At 47.7% G+C, this 20753-nt stretch overlaps 1 protein-coding gene across 1 annotated transcript in view; it reads right to left on the bottom strand.

Moving 5' to 3' along the window:
• LOC144688331 (matrix metalloproteinase-24-like) overlaps positions 1-19084 on the bottom strand; it is a 90478-nt gene extending 71394 nt beyond the window's left edge. Inside the window, exon 1 of the mRNA XM_078554761.1 lies at positions 18848-19084. Within this exon, the coding sequence (XP_078410887.1) occupies positions 18848-18988 (141 nt within the window). The 5' untranslated portion in view covers positions 18989-19084. The remainder of the gene's footprint in view (positions 1-18847) is intronic.
• Between the last annotated feature and the right edge of the window lie 1669 nt (positions 19085-20753).

Below are 20753 nucleotides of genomic sequence, written 5' to 3'. Positions count from 1 at the left end.
GTTTTCTGTTTGGCAGTTCAAGCCACACTGAGAATTTGTGTAAAGAGGAAACAAGCAAGGTTCTCTCTGAATGGAAGTTTTCTGTTTGGCAGTCTTCAACAGATCCTGCTGTTGAAGCAGGTCTCTGAGAATAGAGCACAGACTGTGCTACCCTCTGTGTGGGCCAGTATTTATTGCCCATCCCTAGTTGCCCTTGAGAAGGTTTTGAAAAGAGGGCTGAGGATATAAAGGGGAATGGATTGTGGATTGGGTAATATCCATTGCTGCTGTTTCAGTATTATCAAAGCCCAGTCGGCTATTTAAAAGGGTTGAAGAAGGGAGTCTCTGGGGATTTTTAAAAAATTCATTCATGGGATGTGGGGCATCACTGGCTAGGCCAGCATTTATTACCCATCCCTAATAGACCTTGTTCAGAGCCCATTTAAGAGTCAACCACATTGCTGTGGCTGAGTCACATGTTCACAAGAATAGCAGATTTCCTTCCCTAAAGGACATTAGTGAAACAGATGGATTCTTACAAAAATCAACAATGGTTTCATGGTTATCATTAGAGTTTGAATTAATTCAAATTCCACCATCTGCCATGGTAGGATTCAAACCCAGGTTTGCAGAATCTTGCAACACCTGCCCCTTTACTTCCCCCCTCCTCACCGTCCAAGGGCCCAAACACTCCTTTCAGGTGAAGCAGCATTTCACTTGTACTTCCCTCAATCTGGTCTACTGCATTCGCTGCTCCCAATGCGGTTTCCTCTACATTGGAGAGACCAAACGCAGACTGGGTGACCGCTTTGCTGAACACCTTCGGTCTGTCCGCAAGCATGACCCAGACCTCCCTGTCGCTTGCCATTTCAACACACCACCCTGCTCTCATGCCCACATGTCCGTCCTTGGCCTGCTGCATTGTTCCAGTGAAGCTCAACGCAAACTGGAGGAACAGCACCTCATCTTCCGACTAGGCACTTTACAGCCTTCCGGACTGAATATTGAGTTCAACAACTTCAGACCATGAACTCTCTCCTCCATCCCCACCCCCTTTCCGATCCCCCTTATTCCATTAATTTATAATTTTAAAAAATATATATTTTTCTTTTCCCACCTATTTTTAAATTTATTTCGATCCATTGTTTTATCTCCACCCTTTAGCCAATTTCGATCCATTCCCCCCACCCCACCCCCACTAGGGCCATCTGCCACTAGCTTGTCCTGCTTCCTACCCTTAATGTCACCATTAGCACATTCCTTAGATAATATCACCACCGTCAACACCTCTTTGTCCTTTTGTCTATGACATCCTTGGCAATCTCTTCTTTGCCTCCACCTATCACTGTCCCTCTATCCAGCTCTACCTGTCCCACCCACCCCCTTAAACCAGCTTATATTACACCTCATTTCTCTATTTCCTTAGTTCTGATGAAGAGCCATTCGGACTCGAAACGTTAACTGTGTTCCTCTCCGCAGATGCTGTCAGACCTGCTGAGTTTTTCCAGGTATTTTTGTTTTTGTTTTTGCAGAATATTACCCTGCCTCTCTTGTCAAGCAACAATGCCACTACGCCATCGCTTCCCCTTAATTTGGATTCTGAGCTATCAGGGCTGTCATGTCCCAAGTGAGAGAGGGTTCCTAGACATGTGTCGTATCCATGGTAACCGTGTCCACGGGCTTTGGATGGAACCCAGCCGACTCAAAGGCTGAAATGATTAAACGGGGAGCGAGTAGTCATACAGAGCAGAGGCCGGGTTGGAAAGACAGAGGTTGCACGTGGTCCCAAGTTTGTGCAGAAAATAATGTGCAGGTTTGTAATGATGTGAGGGGTATCTTTGTTGTATTGAGTATTTTAAGTGAAATTTATCTTTTCATTTGAAAAATCCTCCACCTTTTTTTTATTCATCTACAGGATGTGGGTTTCACTGGCTGGGCCAGCATTTATTGCCCATCCCTAGTTGCACTTGAGAAGGTGGTGGTGAGCTGCCTTCTTGAACCCTGCAGTCCATGTGGTGTAGGTACATCCACAGTGCTGTTAGGGAGGGAGTTCCAGGATTTTGACCCAGCGACAGTGAAGGAATGGCGATATATTTCCAAGTCAGGAAGGTGAGTGACTCGGAGGGGAACTTCCAGGTGGTGGTGTTCCCATCTATCTGCTGCCCTTGTCCTTCTAGATGGTAGTGGTTGTGGGTTTGGAAGATGCTGTCTAAGGAGCCTTGGTGAATTCCTGCAGTGCATCTTGTAGATGGTACACACTGCTGCTACTGTGCGTCGGTGGTGGAGGGAGTGAATGTTTGTGGATGTGGTGCCAATCAAGTGGGCTGCTTTGTCCTGGATGGTGTCACAATTCTTGAGTATTGTGGGAGCTGCACTCATCCAGACAAGTGTGAAATATTCCATCACACTCCTGACTTGTGCCTTGTAGATGGTGGACAGGCTTTGGGGAGTCAGGAGGTGAGTTACTCGCTGCGGGATTCCCAGCCTCTGACCTGCTCTTGTAGTCACAGTATTTATATGGCTAGTCTAGTTCAGTTTCTGGTCAATAGTAACCCCCAGGAATTTGATAGTGGGGGATTCAGTGATAGTAATTTCATTGAATGTCAAGGGGCAACAGTTAGATTTTCTCTTGTTGGAGATGGTCATTGCCTGGCACTTGTGTGGCACGAATATTACTTGCTACTTGTCAGCCCAAGCCTGGATATTGTCCAGGTCTTGCTGCATTTGGACATGGACTGCTTCAGTATCTGAGGAATTGCGAATGGTGCTGAACACTGTGCAATCATCAGCGAACATCCCCACTTCTGACCTTATGATGGAAGGAAGGTCATTGATGAAGCAGCTGAAGATGGTTGGGCTGAGGACACTATCCTGAGGAACTCCTGCACTGATGTCCTGGAGCTGAGATGATTGACCTTCAACAACCACAACCATCTTCCTTTGTGCTAGGTATGACTCCAACCAGCGGAGAGTTTTCCCCGATTCCCAATTTTGTTAGGGCTCCTTGATGCCACACTCGATCAAATGCGTCCATGATGTCAAGGGCAGTCACTCTCACCTCACCTCGGGAGTTCAGCTCCTTTGTCCATGTTTGAACCAAGGCTGTAATGAGGTCAGGAGCTGAGTGGCCCTGGCAGAACCCAAACTGGGCATCAGCGAGCAGGTTATTGCTAAGCAAGTGTTGCTTGATAGTACTGTTGATGGCCCCTTCCATCATTTTACTGATGATGGAGAGTAGGCAGATGGGGCGGTAATTGGTTGCCTTAGATTCATCCTGCTTTTTGTGTACAGGACATACCTGGGCAATTTTCCACATAGCCGGGTAGATGCCAGTGTTGTACCTGCACTGGAGCAGCTTGGCTAGGGGTGCGGCAAGTTCTGGAGCACAAGTCTTCAGTACTATTGCCGGAATATTGTCATGGCCCATAATCTTTGCAGTATCTAGTGCCTTCAGCCATTTCTTGATATCACGTGGAGTGAATCGAATTGGCTGAAGACTGGCATCTGTGATGCTGGGGCCCTCTGGAGGAGGCCGAGATGGATCATCCACTCAGCACTTCTGGCTGAAGATTGTTGTAAATGCTTCAGCCTTATCTTTTGCACTGATGTGCTGGGCTCCTCCATCATTGAGGATGGGGATATTTGTGGAGCCTCCTCCTCCAGTGAGTTGTTTAATTGTCCACTACCATTCATGACTGGATGTGGCAGGACTGCAGAGCTTAGATCTGATCTGTTGGTTGTGGGATCGCTTAGCTCTGTCTATCACTTGCTGCTTATACTGTTTGGCATGCAAGTAGTCCTGTGTTGTAGCTTCAGCACGTTGACACCTCATTTTTAGGTATGCCTGGTGCTGCTCCTGGCATGCCCTCCTGCACCCTTGATTGAACCAGGGTTGATCTCCTGGCTTGATGGTAATGGTAGAGTGGGGGATATGCTGGACCATGAGGTTACAGATTGTGTTTGAGTACAATTCTGCTGCTGCTGATGGCCCACAGCGCCTCATGGATGCCCAGTCTTGAGCTGCTAGATCTGTTTGAAATCTATCCCATTTAGCACGGTGGTAGTGCCACACAACACGATGGAGGGTATCCTCAATGTAAAGGCGGGACTTCATCTCCACAATGACTGTGCGGTGGTCACTCCTACCGATACTGTCATGGACAGATGCATCTGCGGCAGGCAGGCTGGTGAGGATGAGGTCAAGTATGTTTTTCCCTCTTGCTGGTTCCCTCACCACCTTCCGCAGACCCAGTCTAGCAGCTATGTCATTTAGAACTTAGCCAGTTCGGTCAGTAGTGGTGCTACTGAACCACTCTTGGTGATGGACATTGAAGTCCTCCACCCAGAGTACATTCTGTGCCCTTGGCACCCTCAGTGCTTCCTCCAAGTGGTGTCAACATGGAGGAGGCACTGATTCACCAGCTGAGGGAGGGCGGAACATGGTAATCAACAGGAGGTTTCCTTGCCCATGTTTGACCTGATGCCATGAGACTTCATGGGTCTAGAGACCGTGTTGAGGACTCCCAGGGCAACTCCCTCCTGACTGTATACCACTGTGCCACCACCTCTGCTGGGTGTGTTCTGCTGGTGAGACAGGATGTACCCAGGGATGGTGATGGTGGAGTCTGGGACCTTTAATTAATGTTTGAATGTGTTGGTTTTAGTTGGTTTGTTAAAGTAAAAGTTTTCAGAAGAGAAATTTTGCCCAGAGGTTTTCTTTCAGTTGGTGTGGGATTTGTTTCTGTTTAACAAGCGGGTTCATCTCGACATGGATTGTAACAGGGGAGAAATAGAGCGACCTTTTCAGGTCGATGACCTTTTATCAGGACTGGTAAAGGGGAAGTGTGTGACGGGGTGAAAGGTGGGAGAGGTTAAATGGCGAAAGGGATGATGGTGCGAGGCAAAAGGAGATGGTAATGGCACAAGCAAAGAAAGAAAAGATTTGTTTTGAGGAGGTGTAAATGGGAAAAGCTGAATCATTACCTACGAGGAAAGGGCTGGAGGTTATGATCTGAAATTGGTGAATTCAACGTTGAGTAAAGTAACTTATCAAAAGAGAGGAGCTTCCGTTCCTCGAGCTTCAGTTGAGTTGGATTGGATCAGTCTAGGAGGCTGAGGTCAGAGAGGTCAGAGTGAGAGTGGGGCCGGGAGTTAATATTACAGGCGATTAGAAGCTCAGGGTTACCATGACTAAACGGAGATGTTCTGCACAGTGGTTATCCAGTCTCTGTTTACTCTCCCCAATGGAAAGGAGACTGTATTGTGAGCACACAGGATACTAAATTGAAAGAAATACACTTAAATCACTGTTTCGCCTTGGATGGTGAGAAGGGCATCGATAAAAGGGCAGATGTTGCATTTCCTATATTTGTTTGGAAAGTTGCTGTTGGGAAGGGGTGGGAGTGAAGCCACCAGACATCTCCCCCGCCCGACCCCCTCCCATTCCAGCTTCTGACTGGGTCTGTTCCCTCCCTGACCCTGGTCTATTCCTGAACCATCTCCAACTCCCCTCTCCTTCCTTTCCTTGGCCTACTCCAGTGCCCCAACAAAGCTCAGTGTAATCTCGGGGAACAGCACCTCATCTTCCGATTCAGAACTTAACAACTTCCAGACTCAACAGCGAGTTCCACAATCTCTGACCCCATTTTTGTGGACAGCCACTGTTGGTGATGTGTTTCCCATTCAAACCTCCTCTAGACACAGCTTTTGTTTCTTTACCTCCGCCCACTCCCGTCTGCCTGTACCATCATCCCTTTTGTTATTTATTCTGTCTGTTTTCCACCCTGTCACAGGCATCCCCCTTTTCCCAGTTCAGATGAAAGATCATGACTGAAACGTGAACTGTTTCTCTCTCCACAGATGCTGTCAGATCTGCTGGGTACTTCCAGCATTTTCTGTTTTGATTTCGGATATCCAGCACCCACAATATTTTGCTTTTGGACTATTTTTGGTGAACGTCATTGTTAAAAATAGATGTCGTTTTGTTTTGGTTAAACAGGTTCAGCTCCATTACATCAGCCGTTCAGGGAGATGGTAAGAATGACATTAGTGATGTTGACAGTTTTGGTAGTGATTACCTCACCAATTGAAAGCTCACTGAGCACAGAGTTTCCAGACTCTAAGTCACTCCCTGGTTATCTATTATTTATTATTTTAAATCTGATGAGCTGTGTTTGTACCTGAGGTCACAGCCAGTGGCTGAGACAATGCTTTATTCTTAGCGTGTTACAGGGTTGTGAGGAGAGCTGAGGTCAGTGCGTGTATCAGCATCTTAAGATCCAATTTGTTATGCAAATTTCTGCCCAAAACATTTCTCCTTCAGGATTGGGGTGGGGTCAACTCCATGGGCACCGATCTTCATTTAGTTACCTACCTTGGAGGCAACATGGAATTATCGACTCTTTCAACAGAGAAGGAGGTCACTTGGTCAATCCTGTCTGTGCTGACTCTCTGTAAGTGCTGTCCAATTAGCCCCATCCACACCCCAACCCCCCCATTCAACTTTCCATCAGGTGCCACTAATTTTTCCCTGAAAGTTTCTAACAGATAAATAAACCCTGGAGTGGCAGCAGAGAGTCAGGAACATCTTACACTCAGCACCCAAAGTACAGAATCACCTCCAATCCACGTTCACCATGAGGACAGATGGAGACCATTCAGCATCTTCAGCCTGTTCCACTACTCAGTTGCATCACTGGCTGATCTGGATCTAACTCTATTTATTCTCCTCGGTTTTGTAACTCTTCATATCATTGATAGGTTTTTGTTAGGCAATCTCAGTTTTGAAATTTTCAATTGACCCCCCAGCCACAGAAGGGGGCCATTCAGTCCATCATGTCCATGCTACCCAACAAGTAGTCATCCAGCCTACTCCCACGTACCAGCTCCATCTATGTAGCCCTGTAGATTCAGGCAGTTCAAATGCATATCCAGGAATTTTTTCAATGTTATTAGGTTTTCTGCCCCTCCAACCCTTCCAGGGAGTGAGTTCTGGATCCTCACCAATCTCTGCATGAAATAAATTTCCTCTCGAATCCCCTCTAAACCTCCAACTTCAGCCATGGCACACTCGCCTCTGGATCACTAAGTTCCTGGTTTAAGTCCCACTCCAGGGTCTGAGCACAAAGTCGAGGCTGACACTCCAGTGCGGTACTGAGGGAGTGCTGCATTGTAGGAGGTGCCGTTTCTCGGGTTAGATGTCAATCCGAGGGCCCATTTGCTTGCTCGAATGGATGCAAAAGATCCCATGGCACTATTCTGAAGAAGAGCAGGGGGATCTCCTTGATGTCCTGGTCAGTAAATATCCCACAATCAACATTACAAAAATATTAATTATCTGGCCATTTTTCTTTATTCATCTACGGGATGTGGGTTTCACTGGCTGGGCCCAGCATTTATTGCCCATCCCTAATTGCCCTTGAGAAGGTGGTGGTGAGCTGCCTTCTTGAACCGCTGCAGTCCATGTAGTGTAGGTACACCCACGGTGCTGTTAGGGAGGGAGTTCCAGGGTTTTGACCCAGCGACAGTGAAGGAACGGCCGATATATTTCCAAGTCAGGATGGTGAGTGACTTGGAAGGGAACTTCCAGGTGGTGATGTTCCCATCTACCTGCTGCCCTTGTCCTTCTAGTTGGTAGTGGTTGTAGGTTTGGAAGGTGCTGTCTAAGGAACCTTGGTGAGTTTCTGCAGTGCATCTTGTAGATGGCACACACTGCTGCTACTGTGCGTCAGTAGTGGAGGGAATGAATGTTTGTGGGTGTGGTGCCAATCAAGCGGCTGCTTTGGTGCTGAACATTGTGCAATCATCAGCGAACATCCCCACTTCTGACCTTATGATGGAAGGAAGGTCATTGATGAAGCGACTGAAGATGGTTGGGACAAGGACACTACCCTGAGGAACTCCTGCAGTGATGTCCTGGAACTGAGATGACTGACCTCCAACAACCACAACCATCTTCCTTTGTGCTATGTGTGACTCCAACCAGTGGAGAGTTTTCCCCCTGATTCCTATTGACTCCAGTTTTGCTACGGCTCCTTGATGCCACACTCTGTCAAATGCTGCTTTGATGTCAAGGGCAGTCACTCTCACCTCACCTCGGGAGTTCAGCTCTTTTGTCCATGTTTGAACCAAGGCTGTAATGAGGTCACGAGCTGAGTGGCCCTGGCGGAACCCAAACTGAGCATCAGTGAACAGGTTATTGCTAAGCAAGTGCCGCTTGATAGCACTGTTAATGACCCCTTCCATTACTTTACTGATGATCAAGAGTAGACTGATGGGGTGGTAATTGGCCAGGTTGGATTTGTCCTGCTTTTTGTGTACAGGACATACCTGGGCGATTTTCCACATTGCCGGGTAGATGCCAGTGTTGTAGCTGTACTGGAACAGCTTGGCTAGGGGCACGGCAAGTTCTGGAGCACAAGTCTTCAGTACTATTGCCGGAATATTGTCAGGGCCCATAGCCTTTGCACTATCCAGTGCCTTCAGCCGTTTCTTCATATCAAGTGGAGTGAATCAAATTGGCTGAAAACTGGCATCTGTGATGCTGGGGACCTCTGGAGGAGGCCGAGATGGATCATCCACTCGGCATTTCTGGCTGAAGATTGTTGTAAATGCTTCAGCCTTATCTTTTGCACTGATGTGCTGGAATCCTCCATCATTGAGGATGGGGATATTTGTGGAGCCTCCTCCTCCAGTGAGTTGTTTACTTGTCCACCACCATTCACGACTGGATGTGGCAGGACTGCAGAGTTTAGATCTGATCCATTGGTTGTGGGATCACTTAGCTCTGTCTATCATTTGCTGCTTGTGCTGTTTGGCACGCAGGTAGTCCTGTGTTGTAGCTTCACCAGGTTGACACCTCATTTTTAAGGTATGTCTAATGCTCGACTGCACTCTTCCTGATCACATTGCTGTTTATGGCAGTTTGCTGAGCGCAAGTTGACTATCTGGTTTCCTCAGGTGACTTCAACAAGTACAACAATTTGGGATGTCCAGTGATCATGAAAAGTGAAAAGGCAAGTTTTGTTTCTTTTTTAAAACTGATTATGGACCCTTCAATCATAGAAATAGGGCTTTCATGTAGGACAGCAGATTTCCTTCTCTAAAGGACATTAGTGAACCAGGTGGGTTTTTACAACAATGCTCAATGGTTTTGTGGTCACCATTAGAATTTTAATTCAAATTCTACCACCTGCTTTGGTGGGATTTGAACCCAGGTTTTCTAGAACATTATCCTGGGTTTCTGGAATACTAGTCCAGTAACAATACCACTACATCACCACCTCCCCCTGATCCATTGCCTCCCCTAAATGCATTACCTCACATTTGTCCAGACTGAACTCCATTTGCCACTGTTCTGTCCACCTGACCAGCCCATTGGTATCTTCCTGCAGTTTACAGCTTTCTTCTTCATTACCAACATCACTGCCAATTTCTGTTTTTCTGTATTTTTATATTTCTGAAAACTTCTTAATCATACCCTCTACGTTCAAGCCCAAATTTATACCACAAGCAGCTAGTGAGTCAGCACTGAGTCTTGAGGACCCTCACTGGAAACAAGGCTTTATATTTTACTCCAGCGTGGGGTCTAACCAGAGCCACAGTGACCCTGAAATCCTTTGATCAACAGGTTGCATCAGCCGACTGCATGTCACCTCGCTGGATGAGCTGGAAGTTTAGCTGACAGGACTATACAGGCGGAGAGAGGGGGGAGGGGTGCGGAGCACATCTCAAAATTTTATACTTCTTTTTCTATGAGACAAAAATCTAAAGGAGAATAATCTAAAGGGGAAGAATCGAAAGGAGAAGAATAGAAAGGGGAAGAATCTAAAGGGGAAGAATCGAAAGGGGAAGAATCTAAAGGGGAAGAATCTAAAGGAGAAGAATCTAATAGAGAATAATCGAAAGGGGAAGAATCGAAAGGAAAATAATTGAAAGGGAAAGAATCGAAAGGAGAATAATCTAAAGGAGAATAATCTAAAGGAGAAGAATCTAAAGGGGAATGCTGCAGCTGTATTGATGAATGTTGCTGCATTGTTGAAGGTTCCAGCCAAATTTGCAGGATTTTACTGGGTACTTGTGACAGATCAACTTACCTCCTCGTGCCCTCTGATCAGTGCTTCACCTCATGTGACTCAGTGACAACACTGCTGACCAAGCCCTGAAGGGCAAAGTGGCCAGACTGGGTCTGCAGCAGGTGGTGAGGGAACAAACAAGAGGGAAAAACATACTTGACCTCATCCTCACCAACCTGCCTGCCACAGATGCATCTGTCCATGACAGTATCGGTAGGAGTGACCACCGCACAGTCATTGTGGAGACAAAATCCCGTCTTCACATTGAGGGTACCCTCCATCGTGTTGTGTGACTCTACCATTGTGCTAAATGGGATAGATTTCGAACAGATCTAGCAACTCAAGACTGGGCATCCATGAGGCGCTGTGGGCCATCAGCAGCAGCAGAATTGTACTCAAACACAATCTGTAACCTCATGGCCCGGCATATCCCTCACTCTACCATTACTATCAAGCCAGGGGATCAACCCTGGTTCAGTGAAGAGTGCAGGAGGGCATGCCAGGAGCAGCACCAGCCAACATTCCAGTGATCTGCTGTTTTCTGGTGACATTCTCGTGCAGGCTGAGGGCACGGCTGAAAAACTAAATGAGAACTTTGCATTTGTCTGACGAAGGAAGAGGGCGTCTGTCAATGAAGAACTTGTCCTGGAGATATTGGATAAAATGGATAAATAGGAACCACTGAAACAGTTGGCAGTGGTCAGTTGAAAAGTTACCGGTCCAGTCAGATGCTTCCTTGGCTACTGACGAGAATGGAAATTGTGAAGTGTCAGGTCAATATGGAACTCGTTGGATGATAGCATTATACATCACAGGAAGAGGCCATTTGGCCCATTGTGTCTATACTATTATAAAAGCAAAATACTGCGGATGCTGGAAATCTGAAACAAAAACAAAAATACCTGGAAAAACTCGGCAGGTCTGACAGCATCTGCGGAGAGGAACATAGTTAACGTTTCGAGTCCGTATGACTCTTCATCAGAACTAAGGAAAAATAGAAATGAGGTGAAATATAAGCTGGTTGAGGAGGGAGGTGGGACAGGTGGAGCTGGATAGAGGGCCAGTGATAGGTGGAGGCAAAGAAGAGATTGCCAAAGATGCCATAGACAAAAGGACAAAGAGGTGTTGAAGGTGGTGATATTATCTAAGGGATGTGCTAATGGTGACATTAAGGGTAGAAAGCAGGACGAGCAAGGGACAGATAGCCCTGGTGGGGGTGGGGTGGGGGGAAGGGATCGAAATAGACTAAAAGGTGGAGATAAAACGATAGATCGAAATAAATTGAAAAATATATGGGAAAAGAAAAATATATTTTAAAAATGATAAATTATTGGAAAAAGGGGGATCGGAAAGGGGGTGGGATGGAGGAGAGAGTTCATGATCTGAAGTTGTTGAACTCAATATTCAGTCCGGAAGGCTGTAAAGTGCCTAGTCGGAAGATGAGGTGCTGTTCCTCCAGTTTGTGTTGGGCTTCACTGGAACATTGCAGTTGGCCTATCCTGCTGGTTCTTTTACCAATTACCTTTAATCTGTGTGCCCTGAACACTGAAGCTTCTTCCCCATGAAACAGTTTCTTTGTACTTAATGTATTAAAACCAAGCGAGATTTTGAACACTCTAACATTCGCTGCTCTGACAGCAATCCCAATTTCTTCACATTAATTGAAGCTCCTCATCCCTGGGACCAGTCTAGTAAATCTCTTGTGTACCCTCTCCAACACCTCGACATCCTCCTGAAAGTCTGGAGCCCAGAAATAAGGTGCCACACTCAGGCCTGGCTAGGTTTTCAGAAAGGTTAAGCCTAACTCTCTTGCTCTTGTCCCCATTGCTTCTATGTAAAAAAAACTAAGGGTTCCAAAGGCTTTTTATTTAAAAAATACAGCATTCTTAACTTGTCCCCCCACCTTCAAATATTTGTTTGCATACACCCCCAGATCTCTCTGTCCTTCCACCTCTCGAAATTTGTGCCATTTAACGTTGCCTCTCCTCATTCTTCTGGGTCCCACAGCAGGAAATTACACCTCCTGAGTGTCTGCCAATTTCACCCTCTGATGGTAACTCTGGCCGATCAGTCTCATGTCAACCCATTCCGATGAAGGGTCACTGAGCTGAAAAGTTAACTCGGTTTCTCTCTCTACAGGTAGTGCCTGACCTTGTCCTGCTGAGTATTTCCAGTATTTCTGTGGTTAGTTCAGAGTTCCTGCACCTGCTGTATTTTGTGTAGTTGTGCCTGATATCGATGATGGGGAAAGTTTTTAGAGACATTCACCTGAGACAAAATTAATTGACATTTAGAGAAGTATGGATTAATAAATGGAAGCCAGCGTGTTAAAGTTAAATCATAATATTTTGATAAAGTAATGGAGAACATTGTTCATGCAATGTGGGCATTACTGACTAGGCCAGCATTTATTGCCCATCCCTAACTGCCCTCGAGCAGGTGCTGCTGAGCTGCCTTGAACCTTCCAAAAGGCACCTCAGAGGATCTGCATTTTAGATTTTGTTTGCAAAATTGAAGCCTGTGGGATTGAAAGACACATGAGCCAGGATTTTATGGCACCTGCCACAGTGTGTCTCCCCGCCCCGGCGGATGGGGTGAGCCACCTAAATCTCCATTCAGTTCAGCAGGACTGTACTATTCGGCCAAACGGGAGGGGGCACAAAATCCTGGCCATGGATACATAATTGGCTAAGGGACAGATACCAGGAAATAATGGTGAATGGTTGTTTCTCGGAGGTATAGTGGGGTGTTCCCCAGAGGTTGGTATTAGGACCACTGCTCTTTTTGGTTATATATTAATGGCCTGGGTTTACAGGGCATAACTTCAAAGTTTGCAGATGGCACAAAACCCTGAAATGCAGTAAACAGCGAGGAGGGTAGTAACAGATTTCAGGTGGATACAGTCAGACCGGGGAAATGGGCATCTGCCTGGGAGATGAAATTTATTTCAGAGAAGTGCTGAGCCAATCATTTTGGTAGGAAGAATGAGGAGAGGCTACATAAATTCAATGGGGTAATTTTAAAGAGTGGGCAGGAGGAGAGAGACCTGGGGCATTTGTAGAGAAACCTTTGAAGACAGCAGAACAAGTTCAGAAGGCTTTTCAAAAAAAGGCAAATAAAACCAGACTTTATAAACAGAGGCAAAGAGTATAAAAGCAAGGAGAGTATGCTGAGCCTTTGGAAGGGACTGTGTGTGTGTGTGTGTGTGTGTGTGTGTCTCTCTCTCTCTGTCTGTCTGTATGTCTGTCTGTGTGTGTGTGTGTGTGTGTGTCTGTGTGTGTGTGTGTGTGTCTGTCTGTGTGTGTGTGTGTGTGTGTCTGTCTGTGTGTGTGTATCTGTGTGTGTGTCTGTCTGTGTGTGTGTGTCTGTGCCTGTGAGTGTGTGTCTGTCTGTCTGTCTGTGTGTGTCTGTGCCTGTGAGTGTGTGTCTATGTGTATGTTTGTGTCTACGTGTGTGTGTCTCACGGACAATGGGGGTTGATGGACGATGGTTCTGGCTCTTGCTGTGTTTATAGGGAGTTGGGTGGGGTTCTGGTACAGGTTCTGCTGGATTCAGTTCCCATGACCTCTGGCGGGGTCTCATTCCTTCAGACCTGAGCTTAGACTTAGATTCCCAGCAGACTGCTGGATCCTGTGGTTCATTCCTATCCTAATCCGACATGGACAACTTGTTCCGATTAAGGAGCAGGAAAAATATATGGTTTCTGCTTCCTAACTGGGAACACTGAAAGGGACTATTACAGCTCACAGGGTTTACCATGACTGAAATCAGCACCTGTCCCAGCCAGGGTTTAACTTGTGACCCAGGCCAGTCAGGTGGCCTGTCCCACAGTCGACACTGCGATGATCACCTGAGCCATCAAGGGAGCTACCAGCTACCGCTGACTTTCAGTAAATTTCAGTCATGACAGCTCGTATTTATACAGCATCTTTAACAGAATGCAATGTTGGTGCTTCACAGGAACATTATAAAACAGAATATGACACCGAGACACATTAAGTGACATTAGGCCAGATGGCCAAAAGCCTGGTCAAGGAGGTAAGTTTTTTAGGGCCATCTTAGAGGAGGAAGGCAGAGTGAAAGGCTGAGAGATTCAGGAATTTGGGGCCCTGGCAGCTGGAGGCAAAGCAGCCAATGGGGTTGCAATAAAAAGGGAGGAAGTTTGAGAGGCCAGGATTAGAGGAACGCAGAGGGATCTCAGAGAAATGGGGCTGGAAGAGATCACAGAGGTAGGGAGGGGGGGAGGGCCATGGAGGGATTTGAAAACAAGAGTGAGAATCTTTTAATCAAGGCATTGCTCAACCCAGAGCCAATGTAGGCTGGCGAACACAGGGGTGATAGGGGAATGGAATTTGCTGTGTGTTAGAACACAGACAGCAGAGTTTTGGATCACCTCAAGTTTATAAAGGGTAGAATTCAATTTTTAAAAATCTGGAATTAAAAGTCTGATGATAACAAAGCCGTTGTCGATTATTGTAAAAACCCATCTGGGTCACTAATGCCCTTTAGGGAAGGAAATCTGCTGTCCTTACCTGGTCTGGCCTACATGTGACTCCAGACCCACAGCAATGTGGTTGACTCTTCACTGTCCCTCTGGACATGAGCAATTAGGGGAATGGGCCATAAGTGCTGACCCAGCCAGTGATGCCCACATCCTGTGAATGAATAAAAAAAACAGAATGTGGGAGAGCAGCCATTGTGTGTGTTTGAATAGTTGAGTCCAGAGGTACCAAAGGCCTGGGTGAGGGTTTCAGCAGCAGGTGAGGAGGGTCAGGGTGAATTTGGGTGATGTTATGGAGTTGGGAGTTGACAGTTTTAGCAATGGTGTGAATGTGAGGTTGGACGCTCATGTCAGAGTGATATGTGACACTAAGATTGTAAACATCTGGTTCAGCCTCAGACAGTTGCCAGGAGACCATAAGACCATAAACATAGGAGCAGAAATTAGGCCATTTGGCCCATTGAGCCTGCTCTGCCATTCAATCATGGCTGATAAGTTTCTCAACCCCATTCTCCCGCCTTCTCCCCGTAATCTTTGATCCCCTTACCAATCAAGAACCTATCTATCTCGGTCTTAAATACACTCAATGACCTGGCCTCCACAGCCTTCTGTGGCAATGAATTCCATAGATTCACCACTCTCTGGCTAAAGAAGTTTCTCCTCATCTCTGTTCTAAAAGGTCTTCCCTTTACTCTGAGGCTGTGCCCTCAGGTCCTAGTCTCTCCTACTAATGGAAACATCTTCCCCACGTCCACTCTATCCAGGCCTTTCAGTATTCTGTAAGTTTCAATCAGATCCCCCCTCATCCTTCTAAACTCCATGGAGTATAGACCCAGAGTCCTCAAACGTTCCTCATATGTTCAGCCTTTCATTCCTGGGATCATTCTCGTGAACCTCCTCTGGACCCTCTCCAGGGCCAGCACATCCTTCCTGAGATACGGGGCCCAAAATTGCTCACAATATTCTAAATGTGGTCTGACCAGAGCCTTATAAAGCCTCAGCAACACATCCCTGCTTTTATATTCTAGTCCTCTCGAAATAAATGCCAACATTGCATTTACCTTCCTAACTACCGACTCAACCTGCAAGTTAACCTTAAGAGAATCCTGGACTTGGACTCCCAAGTCCCTTTGCACTCCAGATTTCTGAATTCTCTCCCCATTTAGAAAATAGTCTATGTCTCTATTCTACCTACCAAAGTGCATGACCTCACACTTCCCCACGTTGTATTCCATCTGCCACTTCTTTGCCCATTCTCCTAACCTGTCCAAATCCTTCTGCAGCCTCCCCACCTCCTCAATACTACCTGTCCCTCCACCTATCTTTGTATCATCTGCAAACTTAGCCAGGATGCCCTCAGTTCCTTCATCTAGATCATTAATGTATAAAGTGAAAAGTTGTGGTCCTAACACTGACCCCTGCGGAACTCCACTAGTCACCGGCCGCCATCCTGAGAAGGACCCCCTTAACCCCACTCTCTGCCTCCTGCCAGACAGCCAATCTTCTATCCATGCTAGTACCTTGCCTCTAACACCATGGGGTCTTATCTTACTGAGCAGCCTCCTGTGCGGCACCTTGTCAAAGGCCTTCTGGAAGTCCAAGTAGATAACATCCATTGGCTCTCCTTTGTCTAACCTACTCGTTACCTCCTCAAAGAATTCTAACAGCTTTGTCAGGCATGACCTCCCCTTGATGAAACCATGCTGACTTTGCCTGATTTTACCATGCACTTCCAAGTATTCTGAAATCTCATCCTTAATAATGGGCTCAGGAAGAGGAATGGAGTCAGTAGCTCAGGAACTGAATTTGTGGTGGACCTTCACCCTCCTTAACGTTTAATTGAAGGAAATTTCTGCTCATTCAGAAGTGGATATCAGATAAACAGTCTGATAATTTGGAGACAGTGGAGGAGTCGAGAGAGGTGGTGGTGGTGAGGTAGAGCTGGGTGTTGTCAGTGTACACGTGAAAACTAATGCTGTGCTTTTGGATGATGTCACTGAGGGGCAGCAGGTAGATGAGGAATAGGAGGGGCCAAGAATCGATCCTTGGGGATAGCAGAGGTAACGGTGCGGGGGCAGGGAGAGAAACCATTGCAGGTGATTCTCTAGTAATGGTTGGGTAGATAAGAACGGAAGCAGGTGAGAGCACTCACACCCAGCTGGACCACAGCAGAGAGGCGCTGGGGGAGGATGGTGTGGTCAACCAGGTCACAGGATGAGAAGGGATAATAACTGATTCCAATATCATATGGTGCTAGTGTTTTGCTCATGTGTTCTTGAGATATGAGCATCTCTGAGGCCATCATTTATTGCCCATCCCTAGTTGCCCTTGAGAAGGTGGTGGTGAGCTGCCTTCTTGAACCGCTGCAGTCCATGTGGTGTAGGTACACCCACAGTGCTGTTAGGGAGGGAGTTCCAGGATTTTGACCCAGAGACAGTGAAGGAACGGCGATATATTTCCAAGTCAGGATGGTGAGTGGCTTGGAGGGGAACTCTGGGTGCTGGTGTTCCCATCTATCTGCTGCCCTTGTCCTTCTAGATGGTAGTGGCTGTGGGTTTGGAATGTGCTGTAACTCTTTCGAGCACATTCACAGTTCTTGACTTTTTTTTTTCCGGAGTGGGACATGAACCCACAACCTTCTGACTCAAAGGTGAGGGTGCTATGAACTGAGGCACAGCTGACAACTCTGGAATGTGCTGTAGAATCACCAAGGTCAAACCTGGTTCAGTTGTAGAGGTCACCTGGTCTAGGTTCCATTTCCCACAAGGACACTCCCATTAACTGGTCACCGGGACAACACTACCATGGCCCAGAGACTGTCAGACAGGTGAATTAGAATTAATACCCAATCATTCCCGGCAAAGCCAGGAATAGCTCCACCGTGAATTCATCCCCAGGGTTCGCATTCCCGGCGATGGGACATCTCGTCATCATAAACAGGAACACGCAGCCATTGTAAAACAAGCGACACACGGCACAGGAAGTGACTAATGCATCAGTTTGCTAACCATTTAAGAACCATCTATTGTACAAAACGAGGACAGTGCACAGCATTAACCTGCAAAATGCAGCAGTTTCTGTTTGAATGGACGGAATCCATTGCCATGAGCAGCACCAGGATATTTAATCTAACCAGGCGGTGACTGGGAGAGTGCTTTGTTTTCAGAGCTGAACACAGTTCCTGTCCTGGATTAAACCAGGACTGTTTGTGCAATCGGTTCACACGCTCTCTCCCAGCACCTTTCATTCACAGAATCGTCACATTCCCTCACAAATTCGGCTTATGAGAAAAGCATCAAAATGTGCAAAATCATCTCGAGACAGAACAAGGTCCCATTCACTGTCTCCCTCATTGTACTATTTATAGCCGCTTCCTGAATGTCTTTTATCCAGAGGCTAAAACACATCTGCAATTTCTCCGGATTTAAAACTGCAGCACAGCCCGCAAATCCCAAAGAATCTGCAAAACACTGAAATGCAAACATTGCCACTCCCATCCCGGGCTCAGTCACATAACACAGAGTGCAAACCCTCTCCCCCACCTCCCCCAAATAATCCTGCCTAACCCCAAACCCAATCCCAAAACCCCAAACTCAACCCCAAAACCCCAAACCCAACCCCAATCCCAAAACCCCAAACCCAATTCCCAAAACCCAATCCCCAAACCCCAAACCCAACCCCAAAACCCTAATCCCCAATCCCAAAACCCCAATCCCCAATTCCAAAACCCCAAACCCAGTTCCCAAAACCCAATCCCCAAACCCCCAATTCCAAAACCCCAAACCCAATTCCCAAAACCCAATCCCCAATCCGCAAACCCAATCCCCAATCCGCAAACCCAATCCCAAAACCCCAAACCCCAAACCCCCAATCTCAAAATCCAACCCCAACCTTAAAACCCAAAACCCCATCCCAACCCCAAACCCAATCCCAAAACCCAATCCCAATCCCCCCAAAAATCCCAATCCCCAATCAGCGCTGAGGCTGTTAGATCCTCTGGACCGGGATTGCCCGAAAACAGCGCAGCAAAATCCCGCGGCCCCACCGCCGGAGCAGCGCCCGTTCCGCCCGGGGCCGGGGCCGGGGCCGGGGCCGGGGCCGGGGCCGGGGCCGGGGCCGGGGCCGGAGTGGAACCCCCTCACCCTCTTCCCCTCCCTCTCTCCCCCTCCCTCCTCTCCTCTCCCTCCCTATCTCCCTCCCCCCCTCTCTCCCTCTCCCCCCCTCCCTCTCCCTCCCTCTCCCCCCCCACCTCCCTCCCTCTCCCCCCCCACCTCCCTCCCTCTCCCTCTCCTACCTCCACAATGAAGGTTCTTTCCTCTCCGCAGACCGAGAGCAGCCAGAGCAGCGCCTGTAGGTAGCAGGTTCTCCAGGAAAGCAGGATCGCTCCTCTCCCCCTCGCTCTGCTTCTCCTCCTCGGATCCCCGGCTCCTGCCATCGCCCCGGGCTCCGGCTCAGCTCCTGCTGCCGCTTCCAGCTCCGCTTCTTCTCCGCTTTGATTTCTCCGCAGAGTCTGGGTCTCCGCTCCGGGCTCTGCGCAAACTCCCGTCTTAAAGCGAGACTGTGTCAGCCTCTGGGACTCACATCGCTCAGAGTCTCCCTGTCTCCCTGTCCCTCTGTCCCTGTCCCTCTGTGTCCCTGTCTCCCTGTGTCCATGTCCCTGTGTCCCTGTCCCTTGGTGTGTCCCTGTCTCTCACTGTCTCTGTCTCCTCCCCTCTCTCTCTCTCTCTCTGCTACGATTCACATTCAATCAGTAAACCTGCCTTCGCTATTCTGCTCGGATCCATTCAGCTAAAGCCCTCCCTCCTGCTGATAAACTCCAGGAGACAGGATTAGTGCACTTCACCTCTGCTCATTCCCACCCAGCACCTGTTACTGAACAGCGAAGACCACCTAAGGACAGGATGGAAGTAGTGAGTGGTCGTCCTCACCACACTGTACCCTGTCTCCTACCCCACTCTGCCCTCTGACCCCCTCACCCCTCTCCCCATTCCCCACACTCCTTCCTCGTTCCCCAGACACCCCCCATTCCCCCTGTCACTGCCCCCACCCCCCGACTCTGTCACAAGCCTATTTTCCACACTTTGTATTTTTATCTGATCCCCACATCTTTGTCTCTTTACTGCAAATATTCTGCTGTTTGTAGAGTTTGTGTTGATCCAATGAACAGCTGCTTGAGAAGGAATTTTGTGAATATTCCCATCACTAAGAACTTGCAATCTGATGACACTGGAATTTGCTCCATTGCTCATCCTGTGGTAGATTGTGTAAATTTAAAATCTGATTGTCTAAATCTAAGAAAGTCTTCTTCAGCAGCCCTTCAGAATTCATCCAGATTTCACACCTAATAGTCCTCTCGCTGACCCCCATTGTGAGGGATTGATGCATCTCTCCAGACCAACCTTATCCCTAGTTTGGTGCTGGGGGCATTAAAGGAAAGCTCACCCTCTATAACTCAGACCTTGCATTAGGATTCAAGGACAAGGTGTCTCAGGCTGAGAACTGAACCAATGGGCACTGGACATTGGGCACTGGGACATTGGGCACCGGAACATTGAGCACTGGAACATTGAGCACTGGGACATTGGGCACTGGAACATCAAGCACTGGGACATTGGGCACTGGAACATCGAGCACTGGAACATTGGGCCCTGGGCATTGAGAACTGGGTATTGGGCACTGGACGTGAGCATTGGAACATTGAACACTGGAATATTGGGCACTGGAACATTGGACACGGGAACACTGAGCACTGGAAATTGGGCACTGGGGCATTGTGCACTGGGCATTGGGCCTTGGACACTGGGAACTAGAAAATTGGGCACTGGAACTCTGAGCACTGGTTTTGAGAAATGGGCACAAGACATTGGGCATTGAGCACTGGACATTGGTCACTGGAACATTTGGCACTGGAACATTAAGCGTTGGGAACTGGAACATTGAGCACTGGAATGTTGAGCACTCGGCATGGGCACTGAAACATTGAGCACTGGAACATTGAACAGTGAAACACTGGACACTAGGAATTGGACTTTGGGCATTAGGTAGTGGGCATTGAACACCGGGCACTGGAGCATTGAGCACTGGGCATTGGGCACTTGAAGATTGAGCAATGCACATTGGGACTGGAACATTGAGCACTGGAAGATTGGCACTGAAACATTGAGCACTGGAACATTGAGCACTGGGCATTGGGCACTGGA

Source organism: Cetorhinus maximus, chromosome 13, assembly GCF_964194155.1.
Source record: "Cetorhinus maximus chromosome 13, sCetMax3.hap1.1, whole genome shotgun sequence".
Taxonomy (NCBI): Eukaryota; Metazoa; Chordata; class Chondrichthyes; order Lamniformes; family Cetorhinidae; genus Cetorhinus; species Cetorhinus maximus.
This window is presented reverse-complemented; position numbering and strand designations above follow the sequence as displayed.